This window comes from Arachis ipaensis, chromosome B09 (assembly GCF_000816755.2).
Source record: "Arachis ipaensis cultivar K30076 chromosome B09, Araip1.1, whole genome shotgun sequence".
Taxonomy (NCBI): Eukaryota; Viridiplantae; Streptophyta; class Magnoliopsida; order Fabales; family Fabaceae; genus Arachis; species Arachis ipaensis.
In genome coordinates this window covers 22,435,521-22,450,026 of record NC_029793.2, presented here as the reverse complement: position 1 = coordinate 22,450,026, position 14,506 = coordinate 22,435,521, and the positions used below count along the sequence as shown (strand labels likewise).

The following is a 14,506-nucleotide window of genomic DNA, read 5'->3' as shown; positions in this document are numbered from 1 at the left end:
TGGAATCACTTCTCTTTTCCCCAACTCGTTTGCCAAACACACACATAAGCATTTTCCAAGCAGCCACATTGTGAAGAAACTGCGATAGAGTACCACGGTTTATATAGTGAGCCAACTCCTTCATAATCCGCTGCAGGTATCACGGAATACGCTTTGGGCCTATCTCTTCATAAACCGCTGCAGGGTGTAGCGGTTTATGTGTTTCAGCCTTTGAACGTAATCCGCGACAGAGTGTAGCGGATTACGTGTAATTAGAAACCGCGTTAGGGTGTTGCGGATTACATATAGATAGGTTTGTTGTATTTGCGTCTTGTTTTTCGGATTGTTGTATTTGCGTAACACTTTCTCCCATTTATTTTATTTATGTAAATTGTCCTTTTCTTTTTTCTTTAAATAGTGATATATTAATTTTTTTTCTTTTTTGTTTTAAGTACACTTTTATTAAGAATTGTATTACTAATATAAAATATAAAAAGAGAAAAAAAAGGTGATACATATATGATATTTTCCTAAATTAGTATAATTATATATTATTACTTAAATGCTAATTATAGTATAATTATAATAAAGATATTTTTATAAGATAAACTTAGAAGAGAAAATAGTGCATTCATTTTAGTGAAAAAATGGATTCATGAGGAATCGACACCTCATTTCTATTAGTTGGGGAAAAACCCAGTTTTAGTATATTAAGTAGATATATAGAGAATAGTTTATTTTTTGTTTTAGGGAGAAAATGTTTGTTATAGTCGGATAGTATCTGTAAAAAAAGTTTGACAAAAAATATTACTGTTGAATTTTAGAATTTGATACAAATATTTAAATTTTTATCAACGAATTTTTTCAATACAAACAAAATTTAAAATTTGACTAAATATGTTGATGTTAGGTTAGATTTTTTCTCATATTAAATTTAAGAATGACCTAAAACGGTCTATTATCACGATTTTAAACAGTGACCTAAAGAGATTTATAGTCACGATTATAAAGTATGACCTAAAGAGTACATTGTCATGATTTCGAAGCATGATCTAACGATCTATATGATCACGATTTTAAAGAGTAACCGAAAAGAGGTCTATGATCACGGTTTTAATGCATGATCTAAAAGGATCTATGGTTATAGTTATGAAGTGTGACCTAAAAGGTCTATCGTCACGGTTTTAAAGCATGACCTAAAGAATTTAGGCAAGAATTGAAGGCTATTTTGCAAAGTCTACTAAATATAAGATTAAGCAATTGAAGACTCGGTTGAAGACCATCAAGAAGCAAGGTTTGAATACCTCTGACTACATCTCTCAAATAAAAAATATTGCAGATTCTTTTGTTGTCCTGAGAGAGCCTTTTACCTCTCTAATCAACACAATGAAGTAATCTTGGAAAGACTAAATGAAGACTATCATATTTTATTAACTATAATTAATTCTAAATCTGAGTTTTTCAGCTTAGCTAATGTTAAAACTATGATGCTTGATGATATATATGAGAAATTTAGGAAACCTATTACCTTTATGATTTAAGCAAATATTGCTCATGATTCTTTTCCACAAATTCCTATCAATATGAGAGTTTACTCTACGAGTATTTCTTCAAGAATTGCTTTAGAAAGCACTACAACCGTGACCAAGAAAACCATAACCATAGATAAAAAAAATTATGACTATAGATCTTTGGCCACGCTAGAATAGGTCATAGTTAAAAAATCGTGACCTAAAGTAAAAAACAATGACTATAGATCTATAGTCACACCTTTCACTAGCTATATATGATGATACTTTACCCAAAAATTTAAAATAACTTAGATAAAATTAGATACCAAAAGTTGGTTTTCTAGTTACACTCATTGTAAAAACAAGTGAAAATATGCAAACCGTCTTTCCACAAATAATCTTGTGTGTGTTTTAGTAATGGTCAACAAAAATATAATGTACAAGTAACATCCAAAACATTGTGAGACTCCGTTGTAATATTGATTCAATACATTATCACATATAACAATAACTCTTCATACATTTCTCTGTTCCCTCTCTCGAGTTCGTCATAGTTCTCATTAGTTTTTTTGAGGTTCAAGTTTCTTTCATTTGTTTTCTAGTAACAACATATTAACAAATAATATTCTAGACATATCCCCAACCCCAACAACGAATATACACCTCTAACCATGTTTTTTTTATGTGCGTTCCTTATTGAATTATTGTGGTACATATACATCATCCCCAACAACGAATATACACCTCTAACCATGTTTTTTTATGTGCGTTCCTTATTGAATTATTGTGGTACATATACATCATCCCCTATATTCTTCTGTGTCCATGTCCCCCAAAAATGAGAACCATGTGTTCTACGTCCCGATTCAACTCGTCAATAAGTTTCATATCCAAATTTAAGTATGAAATTACTTGCTTACTGAACTGACACTATAAGATACACAGAAAATTACGGCAGAAAATTGCGACGTTTTTAGAACTGCCGCGAATTGACAGAATAATGACAGTTCTGATAGTGTTTTCAAACTTTGTTAAAAATTGATGAGAATAGCGGCAATTTGGTGTTCCAACCGCCACAAATAGAATTTTGGTGAGCTTGGTAAAATATTTGCCCTAAACAATCTAGGGCCATCTGTAACACCCACACTATCAGAAGTCACGCTTCCGGCTGCGCTACTCTGATAGCAAGAAGTATTACGACTACTTTACATATTAAATATTAAAATAGGAGCCTATGACTGGACACTGTATCGCTGATTTATTTGAAAAACCAAAAATTGATACTTTATCTAAGAAAAATACAAACATGCATAGATTCATATACAAAACTCCTTACATAGTAATTCAATATATTATACATATAAAACATACAATTCCTATCCCTCTTACAAACTTGTAATAACAATTGCATCCCCAAGAGTCTATGCATAGCTTTTTCTCAAATAATCAATATTGCTCAATGGGGGTATCATTCCCGGAAATTTATATAGTGCCCGGTCACACTTACGTCGTAGGGTCAACAGAGTATCGAGTTTTCAACCTGGTACACGTGGTGGCAAGCCACGGCACTTAATCCAGGGAACCTCGTATCTCAGATTCAAATTCATAAGCCATATAAATAATTCATTCATCACTCATCAATATCTAAGCCATTCTCAATATCATCATCATTCGTCAATCCATATCCCATTTTCAAATTCATTCAAAAATCATATTTCAAATTAATCCTCATCATCCTTCTTTCCATTAATCAACAATCTCGATTCAAAACATAATTCTTTCTTTTATAAATAAATCAATCTGAAACAAATAACGTTTAAGAACTAAATCTTTTTAAACAATTACTTCAAACAAAACTTCCAATTTTATAAAATTTCGGCAGCATCTCCTCTAAAACTCGGACTTTGCCACCCTTTTCGGGTCCCAACCAAACCAAACCAAACACCTGTTAATCATTCAAATCACTTCCAATAAAAATTTTCACAATAACCACACTCAACACAAGGAAATTGCAAAATCCAGAATCCAATCAACCAATCCTATAAATTGCAATTTAAATCAACTTCATTCAACAGCATTAATCAATAATTAAGAACTTTCAATTTTCTTAAAAAGTTTCAAACCAAACTGTTCCTCAAACCTTGTTCGAACCATTACCAAAATAGTAAACTATTCTCAATATACAAACCGTTTCCAAATATCTAGTCCTTTCCAAATTTGTTTTGAAATCAAATTCCGATATCAAATCCGGTTCAATATCAAATCAAATTTCAATCAATCAACTAATCAGAATATTTCAGCTTTCTCAATCAATCAATCTATCAATCAAACTAATAATCTCATTCATCCAAAACAACTCTATTTAATTCATAAAACTTAGGGAATCACCAAAGATATATTTTATGCATTAATATCGATTTATAACAACTTTGAAAAATAAAACGAGTTTAAGAAAAACACCCCTACCTCAAAAGTCAAAACCTTTAAGGGTTAACGCGTCAAGGGTCCCTTTTTAGTTTTAACTCGCGGCAGCAACCACGAGAAACGAAGAAGGATGACACTGCAACAGCCTCTATTTTAATCATACAGTTTCCAGAACGCGACCCTAGCATATTAACATCATGAACTTCTCAAAATTTTATAGCAGAATAATAACGGTAAGAATTCCAAGGCTAGAATAAATTACCACAGTTAAAGAGAAAAATGCCACAACAGAGGGGCAGAAGCTCCGGCAGCTACCTCAAGTGACAACAACAGCCCCAGGCTCCGATGACGCAACTGTAAAAGCTCTGTAGTGACAACAATGTTGCAGGAATTCAGAAGAATGGAGATTAAAACGAAACCCTTACCAACAGTGGATCCCAGTAACGTCAGCGCCGTTTCCCGGCAACCAGGCACGGCGGTAAGGCTCGGCAACCCATCATCAACCGTGGCGACAGAGCATGCGACGGCGGCGGCGGCTTCGCGCTGCACGATAGCGCCGTCCCTCTCTCCACTGGAAGCCCTCTCTCTCTCTCTCGCTCTCTGCTCCAATGACGGCGACATTTGCGGTTTCACTCGGCGGCGACGCGCATGGCGACGCGGTGGTGACGGGAACAACTCGCCTCCTTCTTTGCATCACACCGTCTTTGTCTCTCTCAATCTCGACATCGCTCTCCTTTTCTCCTTCGAGCTTGACGGCATCGGACCCACAGTGGCGGCGGCAGCAAGGATGAACATGCAACCACAACAGCGGCGGTACTCTTTTCTCTCCTCTCCTCTCCTTCGGCTCCCCACTCCTCTACCCTCTCCATTTTCCCTCTTCTCTTCTCTTTCTTTTTTTTTCTTTTTCCTTTCTTTCTTTTCTTTATCCGTATGTGTTGTGGGTGTGTCTGTGTTAGAGAAAGGGAAAGGGGGGAAATGGCGGCTAATTTAGGGGAAATTATGGTTAGGTTATTTTTTTTGTTTTAGCAATTTAGGGTTTAATTTGGATTTTGGTTATTTTTAATCAAATTAGGATATAGAGTGTTAATTTAAAATCTAATTTAATCTTTAAAATTATTTTAAAATATTATTTGTTGTATTAAAATACTAATTGGTTTGAAATCAAATTCTCTAATTGAATTTATAAGATAATAAGATTAATTTTCTTTATTCCTAAAATTTGAGGTATTAAATCATAAAAATATCAATTATTTGATTTAAGTCACAAATATTCTTGTCATTCCGTAACTACTAATTTTGTAATTTAAATATAGAAAATAATTTAAAAATTATAAAATTAGGTAAAATTCTAATTAATTATCAAAACCTGATTTAATTTTTGATTTAAATAACTTTAATAAAATAATTTCTGAAAATAAAATTTCTAATGAATCAATGAAATGAAATTAATTCACAATAAGATTTATTTGAAAATTTTGGGTCTTACATCCTACCCACCTTATAAAAAATTTTCGTCCTCGAAAATTGATACAAAATAAAAGAGATTTCATATTACTTCACTCTTGAACTTATTTAAAGAAAAGGCAAAAAATTTTCAGTATATATATACATATAGTTTCAAATACCAGGTTTTTCATATGGCACAAAAGTATAAAGGGTATAAGTGTTATGCGAAACAGAAGTTACAAGATAGGCTTGATGATATGTTTCAAACATGTGATAGTAAAGTAAGGTAGAAAAAATTTATAAATCAAGTTGGGGTTAAAACGATGTGCTTAATGTCCGCTTACTAATCCCATACCAACCTCAGAGATTCAACTATTCAAACTTCAACATAACTTATCTTCATCATTCTCAACCGTACTTCATTGAACAATTCATCCAAAGGTTCTCAATTTTGTCAACCACTTTACAAATCTTACTACTAGTCATAAGTCCCACATTAACAGAACCCTTTCACGTAAAATAAGGTTTCGCAACTCCCTGTGACGTCATACACTTACGGGTTTCACCTTTTGCGTTCACCAAACGTGTCCTAAAGGACTAAGGTGTCGTTTACTAAGTCTAACGGTCGCACAAGATACCAAAACTAATCTCGAGTATACTCAGAAGGATAATAGATCATAGGAAAAAAAGAAAAGCGACAAGAACCGCGTTCGCAAAAATTTGAGAGAACAAATGCAATTGCAGGTAAACAAGGATGCTCAAGCAACAAAGTTTGCTAGAAAGAAATCGATTGATAATTTCAAGGATAATTCTTAGATCAAAGAAATTCAATAAGATCAATAAGAAGAAAATCCACGCATTAGTTTAAAACATATCCAAGCTGAGTCGAAGAAATATGAGATTTCATAGAAAAAGAATTATTAAAGACTATGGTGACGCATTACCGCGGAATAACTTCAAATGATCACGGGGTTTTTATAGTTCATGGAGGAATATGGAATTAATAGCCATGTTGCAAGAGTTTTAACATAGTCAGAAGTGTAAACAGTCAAGATATGCGTAAGGTACAAATGGCGAAGCAAGGAAATTTAAATTACACTCCAAAGAAAGAGAAGGAGGAACGACACATCAAATTGATTGACACAATTTAAAACGCATAAGCCAATATTACATAATAAAAAGGGGCACTTTACATTTTCAAAGATTCAAGGGACGGCATCGTACCCAAAACAATTTCAATGTTATGTCAAGAATACAAGATTTCATAAAAAGAAGTATAATAACAAGAATAGACATTCTTAAAGATCCAAATAATAGTTTACAAATAAGAGGCGGACGAATAGGGAGATTAAAAAACTTCAATAGAGACAATAAGAAGAAAATGGTGCATTCGTTAGAATTGAATTCAAGCTGAATCAAGGTACAAGATTCACAAGAAGGTGACCAGAGTCAAGGACGTCATTTACAAAATCCAAGAAAATGTGTAGGAACGCAATCAAATGAAAGGTCCACACGAAATAGATAAATTTAAGAGGGAGATCATTCTACCTAGTGAAAAGAGAAGATATGAAATAAACAATTGAGGGAACTGAACAAAGTATAAATGTTTGCATTACCTTGAAACTTCGCGACTCCTTATAACCTTGTACACTTACCAAATTCATTTTTTGTGCGCACAATTCACATCACTAGAAGTTAACATACAAGGAATACGGAATTTGAGAAGAGAAGAACAAATGACATAAACGGTATTTACAAAAAATCGGGAGATTGCTCAGGTTCGCAGTTGGACAAGGAGGGTACTTCGCAAGAATTTGAAAGCACACGTGAGGCTATCAACAGACAAAGATGTATATAAGCAATGGAGTGTAGTGTAAAGGGAGTTAATTCGAAAGCTTAAGAAAGAATTCTGAATCAAAGAGTTTCGACATGGGCAATAATAGGAAAGAGAGTACAACAATTTAGAACAATTTCAAATTGAACCTAAAGAAATTGGTTTATCTTTTCTAAAGAAAGTATATAAATTCAATGTTTTTCAAAAAAATTAAACAAAGGTAAATATTATGTTATGCTAAATCAAATTCAAATTAAAATTATTTGTGTGAAGTTTATTGAATGAAAATTAACTGAAATAAAAATAAAAATCTTGCTTTAGGAAGTTTGAAGAGTTCGTAGATACATAGTTAAGTAAATAGATATATATATACATAAAAATTCGAATAATGTTGCAAAAGGATCAAATTATATTCAAATGAGAAAATCTAAGATAAAGTATTCTTGTAAAAATATATAAAGACTAAGTAGTACTTTTAAATAGAAGCATGTTTTAACTATATAAAGAAATTATTATATTTATTTTTTATGTACTTTTTAGTTTTAACTCGCGGCAGCAACCACGAGAAACGAAGAAGGATGACACCGCAACAGCCTCTATTTTAATCATACAGTTTCCAGAACGCGACCCTAGCATATTAACATCATGAACTTCTCAAAATTTTATAGTTAATTCACAATAAGATTTATTTGAAAATTTTGGGTCTTACACCATCTTTCTCGTTTTTGCGCAAACCCAAAGGGAGCAAAGGTGCGAATCACCAACTCTGCGAATCCTTGTCACCATGTAGCTTTCTTCCATCAGTTTCAGCCGCTACGTCCTTCCCGTCACTGATCTGCTCCCTCCACCATGTAGCTCCTATGCGCGAAAGGAAAGTGGAAGAGCATGTCCAATGTTCTACCCTCCGCCGTGTACGTCCGTGTCGTTGTGGAGTTGTGTGGCTGCCCATCCGTCCTGGTGTCGTCATCGTCATCCTTCCCCCTTGCCTTGTTGTGCACTGCTCGATCCTTCCTCTCTCCTCTCTGGTTCGTTCTTCCCCCTTGTCCTATTGTTCCAATTTCATCCCTTTATCTTCGTACTTTTGTCCCAATTTAATTTGTTTGCTTGTTGATCGATTAATTTTGTTCCAATTTCATCCTTATACCTTCTGTATTTTGGTTCAAATCCTATTCTGATTTAATTTTGGTCCAATTTCTAAACCTAATGAGTCTTGATATTTGGATCAGTAGTGTTTATTGCTTGGGGTCATCATTGAATAAAACTAATAAAAATAATACTTTTGTGAATTACTCAAAAATAGTTCATGCTTAATCTAGAAGAAACGATCATCATCCATATCTGGTTCAGAAATATTGGAGAACTTGAGTCACAAGATATTGATAAGGGTTTTGATGAGTTCATTGATCAACTTTATGGACATTTTTAATTCATATACATATAGAAAGAGAATAATTTTAACAAACTTTTAGTATCCGATTCTATATGTTATTAGCTAATTATATATAATTTTTGAGATAATTATTATAAAATAAAATGCATTTCTTATGGAAAAAATACACTATTTTCATAGACCTTAAGACAAATAGACAATAGATTATCAAATAATTGTGTTCTTGCAACATACTTGAGCTGAGTTATAAATGCACAAATAAATTTTTTTCCTTAATTGCATTTGTTTTTGTTATTTTGAATTGCATGATATAAGTAGCTGAATTTCAAATTGTTGTGCATTCATAGATTGTTTGTTTCTTTGATTATTTCATAAAATAAATTGCATATGAATATAATCATACTTGGTAAGCAAAGTTTTGTGTTGTATCAATGGCATTGTTTCAGATTTATTGTTATTTTGTATTGCTATGCACTTGAGAGATTGTCACTAAAACTGGTCAAAAGAATTCTGATCAGGTTAATGATAATATGTTTCCATAATGAATTCTATGATATACTAATCAAGTAAATGGTCTATGTTTCCATATTTCAATTTTTTCTTTTTGTGTATATATATACCTTTGCTTGATTGGTTAGAGTGATCTGCTAGAGTAGTAATTAGAGAACACTAGTCTACTTAGATGATTAGATTTTGGGTTGCTGAGTTTGGTCACTCTGATCTCTTTTATATTTTATGTGAAATTGGTGTTTGGATGCACAAGATGTTTGGAACTTCCTAGTTATGGGTGGTTTATTTCTGTGTACAAAGTGGTGTACTTTGTTTATTCATTGTATTTGGTTAATCACCAACTTGGTGATTTGCTTGTGTAGCCTGGTATGTGGGTTTGAAAGAGTTTGGACTTGGAATTAGATCTTTTTTGTGGTTAATGGGCGAGCTGTTTTACTTATTTGGAACTTGGTCGGCATTATAGTAGTTAACAAGTTGATTTACTCAAAAGATCTTCTTGTGTAATACTTATCTTTTCGTGTTGTGAATCATAAATAGGGGTGGCAACACTACCCGAACCCGCGGGTACCCACCCCGCCCCTACCCGCTCGGGGCGGGTAATTACCGCCCCTACCCGCCCCGTTGCCACCCCTAATCATAAAAGTTTTAATAACATTTTTGAAACATAGCAGAACATGTAAATAGCGACCGAAAAAATTGGTTGCTAATAGCGACTGATTTTGCGACCAATATAGAATTTCGAGGACCAGGAAAAAATTGGTCGCTAAATTATATTCAGTGACCGATTTTAGCGACCCACAAAATCAGTCACTAATAGCAATTGAATTAGCGACCGATAAGTTTATTATACAACCAGAATAAAGTTGGTCGCTAAATCGGTCGCTTTTTTTTTTTAATTTAGTGACCGAATTAGCAACCAAAACAAGAGAAGAAATGACTTTGGGATTTTTTGTCACAAAATCGATTGCTATTTTTTAATTTCGCGACTGATTTTGCAACCGTTAGAGAAATAGGGTGAAAATTTGTTTGGCCACTAATTCGGTCGCTAAGGCAATGGTCACTAATAGCAACCGAATTAGCAACCGATAAGTTTATTATACAACCAGAATAAAGTTGGTCACTAAATCGGTCGATATTTTTTAATTTAGCGATCGATTTTGCAACCGATAGAAAAATAGGGTAAAAAATTGTTCGGTCACTAATGCAATGGTCGCTAAATCGGTTACTAATTTAAATAAAATAAAAGAGTTACTAAAATACCCTTGCAAACCCTAACTCAATTCGCCGACACCATTCTCATCTTCTCCAAACAATTACTAAGTTACCCGCCGAAAGCATAGCACCGTCTCCTGAGGTCTCTTCGCCGTCGTCTTCTGAGGTCTCGGCGTCGTCGTCTTCGTCTTTGAGATCTCGGCAGCGTTGGCATTGTCTGAGTTCGCAGATCGTCTCATGACCGTCTAGATCTGACTTTCTCATTGTCATGCTGTTCTTTTCTCACCGTCGCCTCGTGCCACCTCCTTCGCTCACTCCTTTGTTGCAGATCGTCGCCTTGCCGTCCAAATCCGCCATTTCTCCTTGTCACGTAGTTCATTTCTCTCCGCCACCTCCTTTGGTAACTTATTCTCCGGCAACAACAACAACAGTCTCTCCGGTAACTTCTTCTCAAACTCATCATTGCTGTTTCTGTTCTTGATTGTTGTTCTCATTATTGTTTTATTCTTAGTGTTATTGTTGGTATTAAAAGCTTGACTTGGAATTTATGAGGATTGCAAATTGGTGCAGATACTTGTGTCCAGAGCCCTATCTGAAAGAAAATCTGGAGTTTCTTTGATCAAAGAACATTCGGATCTTTCAATTTGGAATCGAAGAGAAGACGGTATAGTCTTCACTTTGTATTGTAATGTATTCTTGTGTTTCTTGTTAATAGTTGACTCGTTGTTGGGGTTATTAACAGTTTCAAATCAGGGTTATTTGATGATCTTTTGTTCCTTGTCCCTTGTGATTAAATTTGGTTATGTGAATCTTGGATTGGAAAGTGATAATTCTAGGTTATTAGTGCTAATTTGTCCATCACTGTAGCTTTCTGTAGAAGTTGGTTTCTTTTTGTTTCTTGAATGTGTTAGTTCATTTAGGTTTAGTATCTTGAAAATTGAAGAAAGATGAGAACAGGCGTCATTGATGCCATTTGTGCCACTCTGTCTGGCAGTAGCAGAGGTAGGTTTCATTGAGTATCTGCTGAAGAAAGCTATTATTTTTGTGGAAGAATTGGGATAGTCTATGATGATTGGCAGACATGCTTCTGTAGTTCTGTGTCTCTTTTGGGAAAAAAATCTATATGTTGTCTAAGAAATTATGCTACATTGAGCATCTGATTTTCTAGCTGGCTAGATCGTATTGATTAAAAAAGAAAAAATTGTATAGAGCACTACTGCTGAGGGCATTGTGTTGGGAAAACCTCAACACAGGTTTAAAACAAGAACCTGTCTAACAGCGGAAGCACCAAAAATAATTTTCCCACAACCTGTGCGATTAAATAGGCAATACCAAAGATACTCCAAGCAGCAAATATAATGGCAGAAATTAAATAACCAGACACCAAATTTTAACGTGGGAAAACCCCAAAAGAGGGACAAAAAACCCACGGGACCTAGTCCAGAAAAAAAATCTTTTACTATCAGAATAATGGGTACACAAACAGTCTTCCTAGTGACACTAGGGCATCTCAACAATCAATAAAATACATCATCAAAACTGATGGAATCAACATAAACCCTCCACAAAGTGGGTATCTCAAATCAGCCAAAAGAGAAGGCAATATAACTAGCAAGTTATATCCTAATGTTCATCTCTACACCAGGAATAACATACTAAAATTTCATAAGAAATGGAGCAAGTTTACCAGATCAATGTGATTAAGGCTGTCATGCCCTTTTCCCCCAATTTCTCTTCTCCTTCGACGCTGTGCTTCGTGTTTCTTTTCATTCAAAAGAATGAAACTCTTCTCTCTCACCGTGGCTGTTAGCCACTTCTTTTATTTATTTATTATTTGTTTTTCTTTTAAAAACTGTGGGCCCCACTTGGTTGGGGACCCACCAACAAATCTCCCCCTCACCAACTCAAGTGGGGATAGGCTGCTCCACCAAGTCCACCTTCTCTTTGCAGGAATCAAACTTCACTGCAGGTAAATTCTTAGTCATCATATCTGAACCATTATCATCAGTATGGATCTTCTCAAGTGCATATGACTTCATCTCAAGCGCTTGACGTATCCAATGATACCTCATCTCTATGTGCTTCGATCTGGAATGAAACGTCGGATTCTTGCTGAGATGGATAGCACTCTGACTGTCACAAAATAACACAAAATTCTCTTGATTGATGCCTAACTCTTGTAAAAACTTCTTCATCCACAAGAGTTCCTTAGAAGCTTCAATAACAGCAATGTATTCTGCCTCTGTAGTAGACAAAGCAACACATTTTTGAAGTCGAGATTGCCACGACACAGCTCCCCCTGCAAAAGTCATCATATAACCAGAAGTAGACTTCCTTGAATCAAGATCCCCAGCTATATCTGCATCTGTGTAACCATCCAACACAGGTTGGCCACTCCCAAAGCATAAACAAACTTTGGAAGTATCATTGAGGTATCTGAGAATCCACTTCACTGCTTGCCAGTGTTCCTTGCCAGGATTAGAGAGAAACTGACTAACAACTCCAACTGCATGAGCAATATCCGGCCTGGTGCAAACCATAGCATACATCAAACTGCCAACTGCAGATGCATATGGAATCTTCTTCATTTCTACTTTCTCTTTCTCACTTGTAGGACATTGCTGCGAACTCAGCTTAAAATGACTAGCAAGTGGAGTACTAACAGGTTTGGAATTACTCATGCTAAACCTCTCTAAAACTTCTCAATGTACTTCTGCTGCGACAACCACAATTTCCCATTCTTCTTGTCACGAGTGATACTCATGCCAAGGATTTTCTTCGCAGGACCCAAATCCTTCATAGCAAAGGATCTGTTTAAGTCTTTCTTAAGACTTTCAATCTTCTAGTGTCATGACCAACAATCAACATGTCATTAACATAGAGCAAGAGAATTATAAAATCACCATCAAAGAATTTTTTAACATAGACACAATGATCAGAAGAAGTCTTACTATATCCATGACCTTCCATGAAAGAATCAAACTTCGTGTACCCACTGCCTTGGCGCTTGCTTCAACCCATATAAGATCTTCTTCAACTTGCATATAAGGTTCTCCTTTCCTTTAACCTCAAAACCCTCTGGTTGCTCCATATAAATTTCTTTATCTATGTCACCGTGAAGGAATGCAGTCTTCACATCAAGCTACTCAACCTCTAAATTCAAGCTAGCCGCCAATCCAAGCACAACTCGAATAGAGGACATCTTCACAACTGGAGAGAAAATCTCCTCAAAATCAATATCTTTCTTTTGCTCAAAGCCTTTCACAACCAATCAAGCTTTGTACCTTGGCCATGAGACATTTTCATCCGCTTTCAACTTGAACACCCATTATTCTTGAATGCTCTCTTACCCTTCGGTAACTTCACCAATTCAAAAGTATGATTCTCATGCAAGGATTTTATTTCTTCTTACATGGCCTTCAACCAATCTTCCTTATGTGCATCAGACACAGCCTCCTGGTAGCTCTCTAGCTCCCCAGTCTCAGTGTTCATCACATACTCATGAGGAGAGTATTTCTGAGAAGGATGACGCTCTCTAGTAGATCTTCTCAATTCAGGCTCAATTGGTGGTTGAGGTGGAACTTCAACATCTGGCACCCAAGGTTGAGGTGTGGGTTCATCAAGCAAATCATCACCATCATTATCAACTTGTACATCTCCCCCATCAATAGGAGGTCTAATGGAAGGACCAGGTTCATCATCAGTAGAACGTCTAACAGTTATTGTAGGCTTATCTGTCTTCTCCAAGTCTTCAATAGTTTGGTCTTCAAGAAAAATCACATCTCGGCTTCTAATTATCTTCTTGCTCACCGGATCCCATAATCTGTAACCAAAGTCTTCGTGACCATAACCCATGAAGATACACTGCTTTGACTTCCCATCAAGTTTAGACCTTTCATCTCTTGGAATGTGAACAAAAGTCCTGCAGCCAAACACTCGTAAGTGACTATAGGAGACATCTTTCCCTCTCCAAAATTTCTCTGGAACATCACCATTTAATGGAACTGAAGGAGAAAGGTTGATCAGATCTACTGCAGTCCTCATCGCTTCACCCCAAAAGGATTTAAGCAACTTTGCATGAGAGAGCATACACCTGACTCTATCATTGATAGTACGATTCATTCTCTCAGTAAATCCATTATGTTGAGGATTCTTAGGAACCGTCTTCTCAAGCTTGATTCCATGTCCTTTACAATACTC

At 35.3% G+C, this 14,506-nt stretch overlaps 1 protein-coding gene across 1 annotated transcript; it reads left to right on the top strand.

The window, feature by feature from the left end:
- Positions 10,340–11,543, top strand: LOC107616852. Its single transcript, XM_016318759.2, has 2 exons — positions 10,340–10,745; positions 10,877–11,543. Exons 1-2 carry the CDS (start codon positions 10,575–10,577, stop codon positions 11,171–11,173), a joined length of 468 nt encoding a protein of 155 aa, XP_016174245.1. The 5' UTR covers positions 10,340–10,574; the 3' UTR covers positions 11,174–11,543.